The sequence below is a fragment of the Larimichthys crocea genome, chromosome VI (assembly GCF_000972845.2).
Source record: "Larimichthys crocea isolate SSNF chromosome VI, L_crocea_2.0, whole genome shotgun sequence".
NCBI classification, from domain to species: domain Eukaryota; kingdom Metazoa; phylum Chordata; class Actinopteri; family Sciaenidae; genus Larimichthys; species Larimichthys crocea.
Window position 1 is genome coordinate 3,635,190 of NC_040016.1, and position 20,653 is coordinate 3,655,842.

General features: G+C 42.4%; 1 protein-coding gene across 11 annotated transcripts in view; it reads right to left on the reverse strand.

The window, feature by feature from the left end:
• The window catches only part of magi1b (membrane associated guanylate kinase, WW and PDZ domain containing 1b), a 130,585-nt gene extending 110,796 nt beyond the window's left edge, over positions 1-19,789 (reverse strand). For 5 of the 11 annotated variants that reach the window (XM_027279784.1, XM_019274384.2, XM_027279783.1 and 2 more), the window contains exon 1: positions 18,909-19,786. In XM_027279784.1, coding sequence (XP_027135585.1) covers positions 18,909-19,206 — 298 coding nt within the window. In that variant the 5' untranslated portion in view covers positions 19,207-19,786. Of the gene's footprint in view, positions 1-18,908 lie in introns of all 11 variants that reach the window. The other 6 variants (XM_027279788.1, XM_019274391.2, XM_027279789.1 and 3 more) reach the window with 3 other exon arrangements.
• Positions 19,790-20,653: the final 864 nt, after the last annotated feature.

Consider the following 20,653-nt stretch of genomic DNA (forward strand, 5'->3'; position numbering starts at 1 on the left):
GGGCTTGGGGAAAACGATGGTTGGACAGGAGGAGGTGACTGAACAGATAGAGTATGAGGGAGATGAGAGGAGGAGGAGGAGGGGTGGCAGAGCAACAGGGAGGATTGATTTCAGTTTGAACACTGGAATGGGTCTCAGGGGAGGGGAGAGAAGGGGCTTGGTTGGCGGAAAGGCCCCGCCACTTTTCTCTTGAGCTCCTCGGGACTCCATAAGGCCGAGTCAAGCCAACCACAGCCTGCTGGAGGGAACTATACACACCCGGATTCTATGATCCAACAACGTAGTCTGTTCAATCAGTAAAGGAAAGAAAGAAAGAGATCCCCGGAGAGACAAAGTGAAACGGGGAAATTAAGTTAAGATGGGCGTGGGCTAAAATGCTAATGAGAGCACGATGAGGTCATCTTTTCTTGTTCTTTCTGGTTCCCACGACGCAAAGGCGGAGAATCTCGTATTCTCCGCTTGTTATTCTATTTTGTAGAATGTTCAAAAATGTGTGGTTTTGCTTGCATATTAAATAAATTCAACCACAAAAGGAGTGGCCGCTATAGTGTGCTACCTCGGACTGATGAGTGCGTTGTAGCCAAGCATGAAAACAGACACCATAACTTACTTTGAATCCCCCCCGTTCCCTATTATAATACTGTTGTTTGCCATCTTCGTCTGCCATCATATTAACGGTAACAGATGTTTGCAGCTGGAACAGCTAAAGAAAGGCTCATTTGCCATGTGAACAGTGCTATACATCCACGCCATAGGGCTGAAGCTCATATTTGTCAATTTGTTAAAGTGATTTGAATTTCAAAATAAAATGTTTTCTGTTACGCGAGATACTGTATGTGGCTAAGGAAAGTGCACATACTCTATTAATACACCTCAATCAGACCTGCGTTGTCCTCTGCCTGTCATTCATTCCACTCGTGAGTGATGGCACTGTGGTCGACCCAGGCTGTGATGTTGGGCGCTCTTTCCACAGCCAGGTAGATTGAAATACCTCCCTGTACAGCTGGCGCTTAGCAGGGCAGAAACAAGTCAGAGAAACAGACCAGATGAGCAGGTACACACACACACACACTAAAAAAAAAAAAAAAAACTAGCCTCTTCCTGTGTCTGCTCTAATTCATCTGTGTCAAGCAGATGGGAAATGTGTTGTGCGGTTGATGTGTATAGGTGTTGTGTATGTTTGCGTTTGTGCCTTCTAGCTGTCAAAAAGAGTGAGCGGAGGTTAAGCCAGGATCACAGCTTGGATGCACGATTGTCCCACCATGTTTACTGGGCCACAATCAGGCGTACAGCACTGAACCTTCTAAATACAAGTTGGTTACATCTCTACCTAGCAGAGGTCACTGACACCATGACTTCCCAATGAATGAAATGACATCTGCAAATAATTACAGCAAATCAGCTAGAACATGGCTAAATCTGTAGAAGCTGAGAAAAACAACAGTGTCATTGTAGCCGAGGCACAAGTGTTAATGACAGGAATATTGCCCAGGGTTGACATTTCATGAGCAAACAGTAGCTGAATACAGATCTATTGCTGACTCACATCCAACAAAGACACAATCGCCTGTGGAAACCGGTATCAAAATATAGAGCCGGTCTATGTTTAGAGCGGCAAAACAAAGTCACTTTTATGACCTTGCTTGTGCCTCTTGGCGCTCGATGATTTGGGCAACAGTAAAGAGCTGTATTTAGACCACACACAAGCATGTATGTCAGCACACACACACACACACACACAGTGGTCAAGAGCCCGGATACTTAAGAGAACAAAGAAACACATTTTTCCTCTGCTCTCTTTTTACAATGGGGAGCAAAGCTGTGACATCATTTGTTTAAAACTGCATTCAAATATAACTACAGGCAGCGGTGATTTTCCTGTGGAAACATTAATGCTGCTCTCCCATACTCCTCTCCTCTGCTGCCCTTCATCTTTTTAAAGTAAACTCACTTACATCTTGCACATGCACCATACACAAACAATGGTCTGGATTAGTTACACTGTATTTCCGTCACAGCAAGTTTCATAAATGATTGCTTCGGTGATAATTATACCTCATTGCCGAAGCTTGATAAAAATATTTCCACATAGGTGATGACTGAAGTAAATCATCATCGGACAGCTTGTCATGCTAATCCCTCCTTCTCCTCTCTGTGTGTCGTAGATTAGTAGAAACTGGGAGTAAAGAGCAGCCATCCTATAGATTATTTGTGAGGAGGACAAAGTTGCAGGAGAGCGCTCATAAATCCACTTCCTAAAGCTTTCTGGTGAAACGACTTATTTCTTTTCAGCACTGAGAATCCTGGATGGATGCTGTTATTAATCTAAAATATCTGAAAGATGTTCCAAAAGACTGTATGGTACATTATCGATTCATCTTAAAGCAACATTGCACCAAGTAATTGGTATTTTTGCAATAACACTGTTATACTGTAAATATGGACAGTTGTACACGTATATTTGTTATGATTATATTACGCATAATAAAAACGAGCGAGTCAACAACTTTGCTAACAGCCAAACATCAAGCAGGTGCAACAACACAAGTAATAGCAGCCAGGTAATACTATATATTAGTCCACCAGGAAGAATCCCAGCACTAAGTCTGACTTTGAGCCTTTTATTCCACTAAACCTTCGTCAACAACGAAAAGTCAATCCTAGATTTATTCTTCACCTCGTGTTCGGTCACTCTGTCCTCTCTCTACTTGCTCCGTTTCTCGCATGGCACCGGTTCTGCTTCCTGTCAGCATTCCTCCCTGCCCTGGACTTGGAACCTTGCTCTTCCTCGTGGTCCAAAACGCAAACGTTACAAACATTACAAAAATTACAAGCATTACAAGCATTTTTTCTGGTGCTCTGAGCTCACAGTCCAGGCAGCTCGGCTACCAAACTAGGCTGGCTAACAGCAGCTATAGTTTACTTCACTGTCCATCAAGAATCCTCAAAATGATTTTTATTCTGTTATTTTAAGGTAGTAAAAACTTACACAACGGTACAAACAATACATTGTTCATTTCTTGAAAGCCGTTTTGTCTGACCAACAGTCTAAAGCCCAACAAGCTTAATTTATTTTCATGTGAGACAAGGAAAAGCAGCAATACTAACATTTGACGACCTAAAACCTTCACATGGAAATTGACCTCAATGAAATGGTTTGATCTATTATTGTTGCAGCTCTGTTTGGATTTACATCAGAGCAGAGGGATGGATGAGCTCGATTACACTAATAAATCTTAGGGGTTGATTTTTAACAACTGTTCAGAAAAGACAGTTACACAGAGTCGACCTCCAGAATACCTTAAATATAAGTCATTGTACTGTGAGCCTACACGTGAATAGATTTCATATCGGTCTTTTACAAAATAGCACGAGATTCAAGGATACCACCGAGCGGAAAAAACTCCAACCAGATGTGGACAACAATGCTGTTGTACCTCGCTGTCTGCGCAGAAAGACAGCAGGAATGTGGTCTGTCCGTACTCATTCAGCTAAACAAAGTTATCTGCCTGCAACATCATGAGACTGAAAGCGTCTCCTCTCCCCACCACTGTTTATCTACTGCTTTCCAAGTCTGTGTGTGTGTGTGTGTGTGTGTGTGTGTGTCTGGGAAGATTTTATTTAGTAATCAGCATGCCCCTGGAGATGACCGGCGCCTTGGGATTTAGGGCCCTGTTGCCGTGACAACCCAAAGGTCACCTGACACCAATCACCTCAGACGTCATGTTTACACTCTCCAGATGAACAGAGGGGATGAGGGTGAAGGGACAGAGAGCGCTCAAGTGTGGTATTTAACCAGGGTAAAGACAACATGGGCCCAAATGGTGCAGAGGTAATCAATCTCTTTTATGTGCCATCTACTCTGAACACGACTAACTGGGTAAGCCAATTCAAATATTAAGTAGAGAGACGTTTGAGCGGCCTGGGGGGGGGATTTGCATTTACCAATGAGGAAACAAGGCTTCAGTAAAAACAGGAACATTTGTAGGTGTGGTCACATTTCCGGGAAACACTCTGCTTGTCTCTGGTCGCCTTTCGTGATGCATTCTGTCACTGAGCACCGCCCTGTGTACCTGCTGACAGGTGCAGTGGAAATATGCTGTAGTTTCACTCCAACCTGTCCGACTGGATCAGCAATGAGAACAGGTGTATACACACACACACACACACACACACACACACACACACACACACCCATACACAGGAACGGAAAGGACAAACTGATGACATGACTCCTCTCGGGTAATTAATCGGTAACTGCCTCATTAACCTGCCTGAAAACAGATTCAGGGAACTGCTTGGAGATTTTATCCCTGTTAAGTAGTAAACAAGTCCACACTGATGAATTAAGAAATGCCGTTTAACCCTACAGAATGTCTGTGTGCTCCTATGGCTGTTACAATACATCGGTTTCAAGAAAACTGAACTCAAACCAGAAATTCTCCCACTTGTGTGTGTCCACTTCCATTGTAAGCAACTCATAGAGTGCCTAACACTGACAAACCAAGCAAACCAGAGACGTTAGATGATAAACATCAAAACAGGCCAGACTGGCTGTATAGGATTCCAACCATTCCTACCAAAAAGACAATGAAGCGGTTACAGCCACAGGGAGCTATTAAACTCACACACTGGCAGCACGGCTGGAGTCCTCACACTGTAGTCTTACTTTTTTACTCTTTACACTCTGAGAAACAAAAAAAAAGGAGACAAGACGTTGAAAGACAAAATTAAAAATGTATGAACTCAGATTCTTCGAGGAGGGTTGGGCAAATATCTGGATGAATTGATAGAGGAGAGGGTCAGTGTACCTGGAATATAAGAACTGTGTCGATGGGATATTCAGAGCCTTGGTAACAATGTTGGCAATAAAATGGTAAAATTAATAAACAGATTCTTTACTATTTGAGATAATTAATCACAGGTCCCATAATTTGGGTGTAAACATATAATGTTTAAGATTAGAGTGGACTACAACATGAGTCAAATTTTTTGGCTTATATTTGTTTACCTTTTGGCAAACTGGCACCTTTAAAAGTATGCTCAATTAGCTATTAGCAGTTCCAAGCAATGTGCAATGTAAGCATTGATGTACAAAAAACTACCACTGGATTAATGATACCGAAGAAATCTAAAAAATCTGACATCATCGGGCAAATTCTGGAGTTCAAAGAAGCGCCTTTTTTTTCTAGTCCCCATTCATTTCCCAGCTCCCAAATATCAATATCAGCCGCAATTGGACTTCAGGGACGCTGATAACTTCACAGTGGTGACGCAGGGAGAATGAAAACTCTTGGCGTTCAGTAGTTTTAACTGTGCCTTTAAATGCTCTGAGCAGATGAGCCAGATATTGACCAATGAGACTCATTGTGGTTTAATGGTGGAGAAGGGAGAAGGGGGGAGGGGGTGAACATGAATAATAAACTAAACAAATCTATGACTCGCCTCATTTTATTATCTTCAAACAAACGGCTGGCATGAGTCAGGTTTCGGATGATGACCCTGTGATCAGCAGCGTCAGACGTTGGCAGGTTTTATAGACGCTCATTGAATCTGAGCTTGTTTTTATTTAAACAGTGAAAATGAAAATGCACTCTCGTGCCAAACTGTCCCAAACTCTGCCCTGCGGGGCAGGAAATGTCAAGAGTGGCAAGAACATGGTGGGGCATGGTGGACAAAGGCGACGTCATGATTGAGGAAGTGACATACAGGAATTAGAGTGGGAGAGAGTCGGAGATAGTGGAAATGAATCTGGAGGGAAGCTCAACAACAACGAAAAGAGACGAGAACTCAACGGCAGAGCTCAGTAACATGTGACAATGCTGAAAATGACTCTGCTTATCTCAGTCATTCCCACTCCAGCTGTTTTTCTGTGATAACATTGTTCCAAAGTGTGTGGTGCTTTCTGTGACCCACAAGACACAATTCAACACTTGTAATAAACTCCCTGCTGGAAGACCGCAAGGACACAACTCCAAACGGGCCTGTCATGTGCACTGCTAAAAAAAACAACAACAAAAAAAAAACAGAGTCAGTGTGACAGAAAGGGAGTACTACTGGTCCACAGTGACTCAGCAAGCAACTAGGCCACAATCCAGTTCCTAGCGTCCCCTTATCAGCCCATTTACATCAAGAAGAATAGAAATCAAGCGCCCCTGAAAAGAAACAGTGTGTCTGCGAGCACTCGGATCCTAAGAGCCCCACAGGGAAATTAGATTTCTTGTCTAATTTATGAGCTCTGGAGCCCAGTCGAGCTTTGGGTCATGGAGGGATGTCTCTGTTTGGCAGCAATCTTCTGCCTATTTGCGCAGATGAGTTTTTAAGAAAATAGGTGATTTCCTTTGAACAGATTGGTGCAATGCATCGCCTGTAAAGGAACTGTCATTTGATGGCAAGGTGCATTGAGTGCGAACATCAAAGAGGGAGAGCGCGGTGGGGAGGGTGGAGGTCTGAGAAAGAGAGATCATATAAAAGGCGTGCTGATGTTGCACTTTGCTTTTACATCGATGCAGTTAGCCAGATGAGAGAATTCCCCGAGCAGGTAGACGGACGAATTGTGTTCAACAATCAGCGTGGCCCTCATTCAGAGCACACAATCTGATTTGATGGGCTTTCTATACGAGTCACAGTTGAATAGACTAGCACCAAAGACCTCTGAAAAAGTCTGATTATATGCATTCATCACAGTGGCAACATTTCAGACCAGATGGAAAATTCAAGACTTTTTTTCCCCCCCAACGCAGCCGACGACTTTTCCACCAGGTTCCCTCCAAAAATAATTGACATTAATCCTGAAGTGCGTTTCAATGATTGTGCTAAACTAACCTTGAGTCCCCGGGCCATTGTGTCCTTCCCCTATAAATCCAGCAGACATCGGAGAGTTTTAGGCGAGGTGCAGCAGCATTTGCTGGACTACGCACCATAGTGGGGGCCTATAAAATAACTGTCAGTGACACACAGCAGACACCTGAGAGAATAAAATACTGATCTGGGCCAGCACCAGCTATGTAAACAGAGCATTCCTGAACAGTAGAGAGTGCGGTGAAACAGTGGTGTGTGCATGTGTGTGTGAGGGACAAAGAGTGAGTGAAAGATAAAGATAATACCCCTGAATGAAAACTTCAAAATATGTGCATGCAATAAGCTTATGTGTTTATGGACTTTACATCTGACGTCTGGAGCTGTGAGTGAATGTGAATCATTATCAGGTGACATTAACTACAAACCCAGTCCACACAATACTCCTCATTTGACCCAACACACACATAAAAATCACACAATGCCCACATAAACGCCTTACAGACAGCATCAACAGCATGCTGAGTGTGGTAAACCTCAGCTTCACAGAGACCTCCATCTCCATCAGACTGGCAACAGTCATTGGGTGAACTGAAAATACAGGCATGATGATAAGGCCAGGATGGTCTGTGTCAAGTCATAATCCGTCTGTTTGGCATCGCTTCCATACATTAGATTAGGCTCGTCACAGTGGCCACTACCAGAGGTGACGTGCGGTGCATAAGCCTGCGCCACTGTATCTTTTTCCCCCCCATGTTGTGCCTGCAATGTGGTTAGAAAAAAAACAAACACAGCAGCCCCAGTTTGATAGTATAGCCTCTCTGAATGGGCGCTTTGTAATATACTTTCACATTTTTTGCGAGGCCTCTGTTTTAATTTAATTGAAAGTACAAAGTCCAGAGTGGGCGGCTTTGGAATTTGTTTACGACTTTACAATTTATGTGAGGAAAGGGTGCTTCTACTCCAAATATTAAAACTTGAGTATAAAGCCAAGCTTGTCTGTCTCATAACATTTGTTCACAGCAGCGTAGGGCAGCAATTAAAGTCAGTAAGATCAGCGTTTCATGGTGTCAAGTCCATATAAGATCAGAGTGAGACAGGCAACATACTGCGTTTAAAATACATCCTAAAATATATTTCAGAAGAACACCTCAACTAAACTTTGAAGCCCTACAGGAAGAGTGCTATGAAACAGATTAGAATTGAGTCAGGCATATTTACCAGCTTTGATAGAAAACAGGACAGGGTGGGTGAGCTGCTGACACTGACACATAGAAGTCACATAAACAGACGGCACTTCAAGAGACTAGACATGAACGTCTGTGATTGACGCCAACAGTGAAGGGAGAAGATGGACACCAGTGACCTCTTAATTAAGACTCAATCCTTTTCCTGTCTTTGCTAATTAGTCTCTGCTTGTCTAATTAAGATTCTTCACATTTCCCACTCTGTATTGGTTTGATGAAGCCTGCACAGTGAATGATGAATGTATGGACTGCCTCTGTCTGTGAACAGTAAGAACAAAGTCTCTCTATTGTAGTTTTCATACAGTATGCGTAGTGACCTTTAAGTGGTCATACGCAATCTGACCTTTATGTTCCACTATCAGACTCGCAAACGGTGTAACTTTGTGCTGCTGCCACGGTGCTGCCACTGTTTGCAACCACTTGAAAATAACTTGCATCATTTCAACTTTCAGAAACATTATATTGTTCGGTGCCCAATCCCAGTTAATATGACCACGGGATGTGAAGAATTCCCTAGACCTCAATCACATTTGGCCCACATGGTCTGTCTCAAACAGAGGTGCTAATAAAGTATTAGTTCTGCCTCCATTCTTAGTGTTTGGCCTCTATTTACCAAAATTGAGGAGACAAGGTGCCAAAATCTGAACCAACTCTGGGCTCATCATATTTAATGGAGCCAGAAGATTTAACAACAGCAGCCAAAGGTTTTCATGATGAAACTGAAAACAAAAAACTGCCCTATAAAATGAACAGATTTTATGCAGCATGAACATTAAGTAATGTGTATAACTATGCTCTACTCCCACTTTGGCATCGGGCTCCCTTCTTTGGTTCTTTTTTGCCACGTGTGAGCAGACACCACTCATCCGTCTCGAGCTCCATTTCAGAACCCACACAAAAGGTAAAGATTCTTTTGTGTGGGGTCCCCAGCTTATACTGAGGGGTCTGTGGTGATTGAGTCATGCAAGGAGTGCCCAGCTTTTGGGGACACATAGCCAATGTACAGTCGTCACACAGGGCCATGCAGTCTGTCACAGAGATATCAGATAGTTGATAGTGTCACTTGGCCTTTAGCTGCTAACAAGTTATTACTGAACACCCATCAGCACCGGGGAGGCCACCTGCGACGCTGATGACATAACTGTAACTCCCCTGTCATCACAGGAGATTACCAAAGACATTTGGTGTCCTGAAGGCTTCCAGCTAACCGCAGAGCACACACATGCTTTCTCAATCAAAGCTGGTTCAGTGCTGGTCACTCTCACACAGACTGATATTTCCAGATGGGAGAACCGCAGGCACCTTTTTAACAGTGTTCTCACAGTTTATTCACATGCTCCACCACCGTAAAAAGATCGCAAAAACATTAGAGATCAAAGGAATGGTTTCAAATTTTTACACTTTCATACAAAATCTGTGAAAATGACAATTGGCCATGAGCAGTGACTTTCTGGAATCTCTAGTAAAACTGCAAATTTTAACAATTTTATGCTTCAGTTTTTGTACAGAATTAGATATAGTGTGTAAATTAGTTCAAATTCTCTTTGCTGGATCTTGTTGCTGTTGGACAGATTCAGGCTGGTCATTTTCTCCCACTTCCAGTCTTTATGTTATTATAAAATAAATAGTTCCTCACGGATTACATGCATCAATTGGTAAAATATCTCTTGAAACATCACCACTGTAGGTTTACTAAGAGATACTCCAACACATATGTCTGTATTTTTACCCAGAATCCCACACACTCTCCCTTCACAGACTGCCACCCACATAAAGCTGTCTTCAATACTTTGCCACACACTGTCATCCGTAACTGCTGTGAAGTGACCTGTTGGATGCTTCTTTTCATTCGGAGACTTAAGCAGGAAAAGGACAGGGCGGGGGACTCAGTCAGAATGGGCTGCCTGATAATAGGAGCCGTCACAATTCCCATATTTAGACGACAATGAGCGTGGAGACAATGGATGTAGACTTGAGAGGGTCGAGATAAAGAGAGCAGACATGATGAATAGAGTGAGAAAGGATGAGGAGGAGGTGGAAGAAGGCAGTGTGGATCAGTGTGGCGAGGCATTGTTGTGTGCGCTGTAATTGCCACTGCATGAGGACCCTGGGAGTTTGGGCCCCGTGTGTGTGCGTGTGTGCTCTCTGGCATGGACAAACCGACAGACTTGTGCCTAAATCCTATTAATCAGGGCTAGACTATTCTCTAAACCTGCAGATACTCCATTGTTTTGTCTGCGTGTGCACATGAATGTGCATGAGTAAGCTTCCCAAAGACTTCACATTACCGGGATTTGTGTAAACAGACCCCAAGGCCTCAACCAGAACGTAATTAAGGGTAAAGAAAAGAAAGGAAGCAGACTGAGGAAGAATTTATAGCATTTATATCTGAAGGAGCCTGAGAGATAAAGTATAGATTTTCTTCGTGCGGCCACAGTTAGATAAGATAAGGTAAAGTGACGATTAGCATTAATGACAACAAATTAACACCATGTAAGCACGTCTCGTTACTAGCTTGTATCTCAAGAAGTCGTGCTGCTGTGCCATGTTACAGAAACAGGAGTGGAGTTACAAGAACACAAGCACTTAACTATGGTCCTTTGTGCAGAAGTTGAGTCCCCGCTGAATTAAGAAAGAGAAAAATTATTTATAAAACTCTCAACTTTTCAAGAGACAAGCAACATTTTTCTCGGGCACATCCACTTAACTACTGAGTGTAGCCTCTGCTGTATTAATAATGCCCACAGTCACTACCAATCCCATCACTTTGCATCGTTGCCGTGCCAGCTGCAGGCCTAACCGCATCTCATCAGACTTTAACAGACTTGTCAGACTGTCTGGCACACATGCACAAACGGTTACAGATACATGCACACACAGGTATGCAGGGTTGCATATGATCCCAATCCTGAAACAGAACAGGTCTGCCTACTCTCAAACATTGACTTTTCAGTGAAAGGCTGACAGAGAGACTGTGAAGTGATTACAGGTTGGTGTCTTGGTACATTGCTTAGAAACTCAGCTGCTGATTTTGTTGCATTTACTGTTGAAAAGGTTTTTTGCGGTACTGTCATTTTTTTTGTCTGAAGAACAGGCGTAATGCTGTAAAGCTGAAAGTCTCTTGGTGCTATAGCCTGAAATTTAAGCAGCAACTTATCACCCTGTCTTAGCTTGAACACACCCCCTTTAAAAATTCAAAAAATGCATTCAAACCCAGATGTTGTTTCAACGCTGTTTCAACTGCTAGTTTAGGTTAGCAGGCAATGTAGAGTGACAGTCACAGAAAGTGTATGAGTGCTAGGAACTCTATAACACTGACCAATACTGTAAACTACTACCTGCAAAAAAAGTAGTGGTACTCGAGGGGCTAGGTGGTCTAGAGAAAAAAAATACCGAATTTTCTCTGGAAAAAAGGGGAAGCAACTTCTGTTTTAATGGACACTTGTTCAAATTTGTTGTTGAGTTCCTTTTTTAAGCAACATTCATATTGTCATTCATATTTTCACGATCTTAATGGTCCAAAACAAACCGTTTGATTAATAAGTTCACTTGCTCAGAGATTGGAGGTAAATTTCACTAATGCTGAGCATCATCGGACCTCCCAGATGGGGGATTATCCTAACCGGTCGGATTGACAGAGTCGGAATAGGTGAAGGCCTTTTGAGTAGATCTGTCAAGTCATCCTATGCTTGGGATAGGTTAACAGTTACCTTGGATAGTGAGCCACAGCAGTCTTATATTAAGCTTTGGGTTTTAATTTTCATGGGTGTCTTGACAGTCATAAGGAGCTCAGCATTTCAATTTTTGACAGATGAAGGGGAAAAGCATGGTGAAATGACTGTGCTACAAATCCTCATGAACTGACCACTAGAGAACGGAGTCCTGACAGATTTTCTTAGGACTGCTTTAGGTTTTGACTGAACATGTCTCAAAAGAAAACCGTGGATTCATAATGTCATGTCTAACAAACTGTTCCTCTTTGGGCCTGGTGTTTCTTGGTATTCAGGACTCTGTCTCTTAAGTCTTCAGGTATTACTGAGAAATATACACTCCTCCACTGTGCATGTATATACTTTAAGACTGGATAAGAGCAGTCTCCAGAGGAAGGGAGAGGGATCTGCCACCCAAGCGCTACTAAACTCACTATCGTAAATTAGTTGGCCTTTCTCGTCCTGTAACAGAGTGTGTAACAGCAAGTGCCAAGTGTGACCAATTCCCATTCACACTCAATACAACAGCCTACACTTGAGCTAATTGGAAAAGAAATACGACTCTTCGGCAAACAAGAGAAAAGACGGCAGTAAGACAGCATTTCATGGTCTATTTAGCTGGTAACCGTGTCCCTCCACTGTATTTAAATGCAGAGCTTCAGCTCCGCATCGACACACATGGACACCAATTCAGCTCAAAGGAGAAGAGGTGCTTATACTGTACACACGTAACTTCTATCTCGCTCTCTCATACCCACACACTCTTGCATAGATGTAAACACACACCCTCAAATTGAAGCCAGAGATCTTTCCTAAAGCCAGACTATGAGGGAGGAAGTGAAGTCGCTCCATCGCTGTCAGAGAATATAAAGGTGGAAGAACGGTTGGGGCGAGGAGGGGTGTCCAACTTCCTGCTGAGAGAAAGGAAATAAACACTTCCATATGCAATCCCTGCCAGAAACGCTCACACATACAGACAGAGCTTGGAGTTCATGCAGTAACGCAGCGTTGTAAATTTCAGCAGGAGGGTCCTAGTTAGCAACACGCACCGCCATATGAAAGGGAGAATATTTTCTGCTTCCAGACATTTATAGCTAGTATAGCTCGTTCATCACAGCAGCTCTGTGATATGACGCAGCTCGGAGAGAAATATACTCCTCAGAAGCTGTAGTTCTTTGATTTCTGATTGGCCTGGGAGAGAGGCAGTTTTATGTGAAGAGGATTCAAATTTCTAGTGTTCGGTATGTGTGTGCGTGTGTGCGTGAAAACCAATTCTGCCTTTCTGAAGTCAGATAACAGAATACATTTTATGGAACATGTTAAACTTGCATGAATTTGATACAGATCTTCACCTCATGTTCATTCTAAACATGACTTATTATGAGTAATGCAACGTCTGTTAACATTTAGGTTTAAAACGTGTCACTCTTCTCTTTCACCAGATCATTCACAAAGTAATATTTTGTGTCACATCTACAGGTGCATAACCAAATCAACCAAATCAAAGCCAAATCTTCCAGCCATACAGTATCTGACAATCCTAGCAGGCCATAAATAATAAATTATTTAGATGGGACAATTGCCTTTGTTGTGTTTTTTTGCAGTGCTGGCATAGGAATGAAACCTCATCGTTTTTCTTTATTTATTTTTTTGTTTACTCAGAATAGGACATGGACGTAAATGATTTCTGAGGGATTGTGTGCGTCTGTCCTGTGTGTCACTTTTTCAATCTTCCCAAGATTTCATCCCTGTGTTAACATGATTGAAGCTGAAGTGGAGAACAAACCATCTGGGTAATTAGGCTGTCTGTAGTCAGTTAGTTGTAGTTAGTCTGTAATGAAGCATATTACTAAATGAAATGGGTTGAGTCAGAGCAACAAAAGGCTGCCATCAGTACTTTCACTTCATCTGGAAGTGAAAAATAGAAGCATAGTTTTGATTTGAATTAGACTCTGCCTTATTGATCACCATGATCTAAATATTAAAATTCTCCTCAACCTGATGGTCGATCGGCTGCTGGAAGTTCTAAAGTTAGCACCAAATTGAAAGGTTGTCTGACAGCAAGGCTAAGCAATGAAAATATTCTTAATATGGTGTACACTTACAGATATTATCGTGTGACAAAATATATTTTTCTACTGACCCTGTCCACAGCAGTGCATAGCTATATTTCTTTACTGTAGCTAGAAGCTACAACCCCACTACAGAATACCACAGCTATACATTTGAAGGTATATGTAAGATTCTGAGACATTCTACGTCATAATTTCATGTTTTAATCAGTTTTTATTGCTAATGAACTGGTTGTAATGTAGCTAATCATTTTAGGAGACGTATTTCTGTAATGTCAGCCTAAATCGAGATAAGACAGACTTAAAAATGCCCCAGGTTCCAACCAACAACTGTACAACTACAAAAACTTCAATACAAAATATATCTAATATAACAATATCTGAACAAAAAACTTCTTCTTCTTCCACCTCTTTGGTTTCCTCAACCCCAGAAAGTGACAGACTCTCTTCCAGACAGAAGGTGGTTCTGCTGTCCTCTGTGGAAGATTTCCTGCAACCGCTTTCTGGGATTCGAGGGCCGGTGCAGGACTGATGGTCTCCTGCTGTTCACATGGCATTTCCTCTGGAACTTCAGCCTCTTTTGTTGGTTCAAGGGGGCTTTGCATTAGGCATAGATTCCTGCTGCTTGCTGCGCTCATCCTCACAGTTGTCATCACGGCCGGTGATTTTTTGGGCAGCCTCTCCCTCAGCCTTGAGCTCAGTGGAGAGCTTCAGATTGAGTGAGATCTAAACACTGAGCCGAGTTTTCAGCTCGTCCAGCTCTCTCCCAAAAATTTTCTCCTTCTCAAAGGCATTTTGCTGCAGGATAGTGATCTCTTCCGCCATCTTTTGACGGAGGGCTTCCTGCTCAGCCCTCAATTTGTGGATCTCATGCTGAAGGGTGTCAACCTGCTGTATCACCATGATGGCATCTGTTTCATACCTCTGGCTGATCTTGCAGTGTGAAGTATAGATCTCGTCCAGATCGTGCTTGAGAATCTTGTTCTTCTCCTTCTCTGTATCCAGCTCATCTGACTTTGGTTCATCTGGATATGAGCTGGTGTCCATCTTATTTTTCAGGTGAAACATTGACAGAAAAGGGTTATTTAAAAGGGAGTAAGTCTCCTTTCAGGATCCAGATCAAGTTGACATAAGGAGGCTTAGGAATGCCATCCAATCGTCATAGTCAATATCGCTTTTTTTGGCTGGGTATGTCCGTACTGCATCCTCCAGAAAAACGTGAAAATTAACTGGGTTTGGATACCTGTCACCTCTGTGAAATCTGGTGACTTCAGCCTATACCCTGGACTGTTGGGGTCGTCATTCAGGCTGAAATATGCCCAGGTGTATACTCAATTAACAAGTTGTCTTCAGGCTGACCCAGCAGGTGCACTATAGATCTAATCAAATGATATGAACATTGTTTAGGGAAAAGCTCCCTACCAAAATACAAGAATGCCATAATGCATCCCACTCCCCACACATCAACTGCTTCAGTCAGAGGGAGGCCTAAGGTCACCATTGGAGCCCGAAATGAAGAAGGCTGCATCATTGTTCCGATGCGCACTTTGCTCACATGTCTGGCCAGACCAAAGTCAATAAGCTTGATTTTAAATGGCTGATCTTTGTGGTTGATCAGCATTATATTGTCAGGCTTTAAATCCATATGGACTATACCAATGCTCTTTAAAGCATCAAATGCTACCATGAGCTGCTAGATTACAGGACGAATTTCATTAAGACTTAAAGGAATCCACCTTCTCTCTTCCATCAGGTCCCAGAGATTCCTGTCCAGCATTTCAAATCCAATCTCAAACTTAAACTGTTATAGTCCTCATCTTTCTACCCACATAAAAAATACAGCACAAAAACACACAAACTATCATAGATTATTCCCCGGATTATTAACACACCCAACATGTGTACTAACATCAGAAAGAGCCTGACACTAATCTGCTCTCAATCTGAAACCTCTCTGTTGTGATTTTGTGTTTGAAAGCATGTGTTAGTGCGTGTTATCCAGTGACCGTGCTGCATATGTGGAGCAGTAGGTCATCTACTTATGAAGATTATCCATAAAGGAGTTTTATCAGATTGACAAATCTTACCTAATGTGACTTTTTGTTTACAAACAGTGTTTACACTGAGATCTCTCTCTCTGAGTATTAACTTTTACACTGCATTAGGAAAGGGTTGTTTGAAAGGTTGAGGCGTGAGAGTGCTTGCCTGTGTTTGTATGCATGGTAATAGAGTTTAATTACATAATCCAGTTATTTTCCCATGGCTGCTGTCCGATCGATGCACAGAGAAGTGGACTGCTCGTGGCTTGGGCTCAGCAGCAGTGCACAGGGTGTGTGTTCTGCAGTAAATATGTGTGGTACTTTTTCACTCATACCCAAAGCAAACATTACAATCTGCAGCAGAACTGGCTAGAGTCTTTTATCGTCCCAGACTAGAAATACCCCCGTCTGTGTGTGTATGTGTGTGCGGTCTGAATGGAGTACAGAAGGTCCAGAGCTAAGACTTTTCAGCGCGTCTTTTTAATACGGTTGGCAGCAAACAGCAGCAAGTGCTTTGTGAATATCAGTGAGCCAAGACGCTGCAGCAGTACCTCTCCACACATCTCACTTGATTAAAGTGAGAAAATGGCACAAGCTCTGGGTAAAATTAGGTCATTTAGATTTTACAGATGGCCCTTGTTGCCAAGCATATTTTCCCAATTAAGGTTGATTAGGGAGGGAAATTCCCAGACAGCATGAATTATTAAAAATGTTAAATGGAATCTGATCATGTGACATCGTACGGTGATGACACCCAACATCCCCAGATGGGCCCTGGAAAAATGAGGGGCTGAGGCTTCTGATTGGCTCAAAGTGAAAAGCGAGTTTCCTCTTATTGTCTAAAGTCGTCACAAACTGCAGAAAGAGGGGGAGGGGCGCATCGTCAACACTGACTGATGGTATAGGAGTTCTTAAATTCTGAATTCACACTGGTGATTGCCTTGGATATACATTTACATAAGCTCCAAATAAAGTAACCAGGTGAGTTTTCATTTCACATGCTCCACATTGAGAAAGTTTGAAGACAGGTTTTTATATCTAGCACTCAATGACAGGCAAACTTTGAGAAAAAAAAAAAAAAAAAAGTCCACCACTTGGCACTGCGATTTGTTTTCTCCTGCAGCAAAAGTTTTATCAGAAAACACTACCCCTGCAGTTACTGAGTGGGAGAAGGCGAGCTACCCGCAGCACCCACCACGACTCAAAAAATCACCGGGAAACCAGTAAACAATACTTAACACAAGTGAGAGACAAACACCGATATTCTGAAAACCCAAAGCGAAAACCAGCACATTCAAACCCAATTGAAGACCCTGACGACCCCTACGATTCAACTGCACTGGTGTTTTCACTTATTGTGCCTGACTGGACCTCTTCTCAGGACTGTGTGGGAGTTTGTATGTTTGTCTGTATTGTTGCTGCTTACATTCTTATCATTCTCATTTGTACGTAGGCCATTTTGACAGGAGACATTTTGACCCGTCGCAGCAGGAGAACGTTAACGATGACAGTGTGGGAGCATGAACATCAGGGCTGTCGTTAATTTTAGCACCGACACCTGTGCTTATTGAGTTTGGTGACATCACACAATCACCAGCATAGCTCCGCCCATCTCTGACCTAAATATGTCTAATTAGCCAACGAGTGAAAACACCTGTGTGCTCCAGTTGAGCTCTTTCAAAGTTCAAAAATTCAAACTATCTGATAGTGAGGCGGCATTTTATTCCATACAAGGACTACAGTGGGTGACTGGTTAACAAACCTTCAGAGAGTAGAAAGGGTTTGTTTAGAATAAAAACCTCCTCTATTGTAAACAAAATAAATCAGGGTCAAGACATTGGTGGCCTCTGGGACGGTAAACCATGTTTTCCATTAGCCCAGATGCTCCCCATTGCAAACAGTAAATGTACATGTTCAGTTGAAGGTTTTCTCCTTCACTTCACATAGATTGAATTTTTTTTTTTAAGCCTAGCGTCACTTCTGAACAGGCCCAGCCAATATCGCTGCCGGCGTTCACAGGTTATAAATATGTGAAATTGTCCTTGGAAGAGTTGCTGCTCTTTTTGTCTTGTCTCTGCAGGAAGTTAGTGTGTCCCAGGCTGGCTCGGAGCATCCCTTCAGCAGTCTGCTTTGCCATGCTGGGAGCCTGTCAGAGTAGCTCAGTGTCAAACAGGCCCAGCCCCACTGAGTCAAGCTGACCATGAACAAGCCAGACCAGCCACACCGGCCTGATGTTTAGTGCCTTATGTTCACATTCTTGTTAGGTGCTAGAGAAGTGTTGCCAGTCTAGCCTGTTTGAAGAGTCAACAGACACTGTACAGCCCTGACAACACGCAGGCCAACTCAAACTTTGCATATTATCTGCTTGTTTATTAGACAACTCTTTGATTAAATGCAAATTGAGGGTAAACTGACCTCATTTTGTTGTATATAATATCTAATGGTACTGCCTGATCTTCCTACATGAAGTCAATATTTACCCTAATTAGGTAAAATATACTTAAAATTAAGTAATTAGATGAGTCAGACCTGTAATGATTATTCCAGGTGTTGAATATTGTTCTCCATAAAAAGGTCTGTTATCTAACTGACATGTTATTATGAATGTTTTCTTAACATTTGATTCATATCATTGGGTTGGAAAGGAAACTGAATGACAGGGTGAAGCTTGGTAAACAATAAGTGTGAACCTGTATTGTTTCCATCCACCTGGACCAGGCAGGTGGTATTTTATCTAGCATAGTAGGGGGGAAAAAAAGTGCACGCCAAACGCCATTCAAAAATGTGTCCATTTAACGTGGCCTTGCTCGTGGACAGGTGCACGCACTTCGGTAAAGTAATATTTCACCTGGCAGAACTTTATTTTATCAATATGAGGATAAGTCGCAGAACTTTTCTAAGTTAACTTAAAGTTTCGCTTCTGGTCAACTTTTAACATGAATTGTACATTGAGGAAAGCTTCTTTCTTTTTCGACTAAAGGCTCTAACTCCTGTCAGGAAAAATGCCTGAAGTTTGAATGGACTTTGGCGTGTGGTGCTTACCTTGCCTGACAGTTTTCAACCTGACGGGACCTTTGCAGTTCTTTATCACGGTGTGTATGTCGTACAAGGGTAATCCCGAAATGGAGAGGTTCTCCACTTCCAGCAGTAGTTCCCCTTCATTTAATTTTCCACTTTGGTAAACCACGACATCCTCTTCAACTCGCCCGATGTAGGCGAACTCCCCGTTCTCCGCGCCGCCGCGCAGTTGCACATTCAAGTCACCACGGGCATCTTTAGAGACGGAGGTCTCATTCACCCTGGAGGTCCAGTGGTTTTTCTTTAGCACGGGTTTGGACATTATGAACAGTTATGAGCCGACACAGAAACAGTCGAGCTCTGCCGCTGGGATGAAAAACAGTCACAGCAGCAAAAAAAACAAAACAAAAAAAACTCGTCTTATAAAGTAGACTCGTATCCGAAAGAAGCGCAGCAAACTTTCTTTCTCTTCCACAGAAACATGAGTGCCTCTGACAGTGTGGTCCCGCCGCTCTGCCGGGGTGACAAATCAAGCCATTCCTCTCGGCTATAAAATCACTCCTTATATTGTTTTTTTTATCATTTCTCTTAACATCCCCTGCAGTTTAATGCTCCTTCATCGATGTCATCTTACATCTGCCGCGGTCCCACTTCAAGTGTCTCGTGTCCACTTATTAAATCCTCTCACTTGCTCTTTTAAACTCACTTTAAATGCTGTTTCTTTCCTTCCTCCAGTGAACAACGACCCCACTCGTTTCTCTCCGTGTCTGGCGGCTGACTTTACCGATGGTTGTCACCGTGCTCGACCAGTTTAACCAGGTACGGCGCTCTCGTGGACTTGGCTGAGCCACATTCCCAGTCTGGGCTCTGCTGTGTGGCGCTGGGAATGTGTTGCTACTCGTGCTGCGTTCACGTGCTGCCGGACACGATAGGTTCACGTGAACGACAATGTGGAAACAATACGGAGTTATTATTATTAGTAGGATATAATAAATCCTGACGTTTCTAAATTTAGAGAAATATATCGCATGATATTATATGATGTGAGATATCATTGTTTGTCTGTCTAAACTAAATGACGCGAAGGGTCTTTTATTCTAACGAGATACATTTTAATTTAAACGTCATCAATTTTAATGTCATTATTTGTAACTCATTTTAACTTTCTAAATTATTTATTACCTTTCTGAATGACAGCTGATACTAGCACTAATTTAACCATGTTTCTCAGCAGATCCATACTGCAAATGAAAAAAATAATTACAGCCTATAAACAATGCCTACTTAAAAATACATACATATCCTTTTTTTAAAATTATCCAAAAAAACAGACAACATTAAGTAACCGATATATCAAGTGAAATACAAATTATAATCACTACATGTGCTGTAATGAGTTTGAATGTTGGAGTCTACACAGAGCACGTGAAGGCAGCAATATTACAATCAGCGCATGCGTGCTGCTCAGAGCTCGGCTGTACCTTTAGCAGAGAAGGGCTCTTTACTTCTCTGACTTAGAGACTTGTGTCATTTTCAGCCAGTTCAAATGTTGATTCAGCTTTTCTACTGAGAGTTTTGTCAGGGAAATGTCATTATTTGAGCTGATACTCAAAGAAAATGAGTTGACTTGATATGATAATTCTGGCTGAAATGTTAATTTGATAGTGATCTGGTGTGTCACGGCTTATACATGTGATCCTGCCTGTCAGTATTCCTGCATTTCAGGTTAGACAGGTGGTACACCATGCTTTTATGTGTGGGTGAAACCT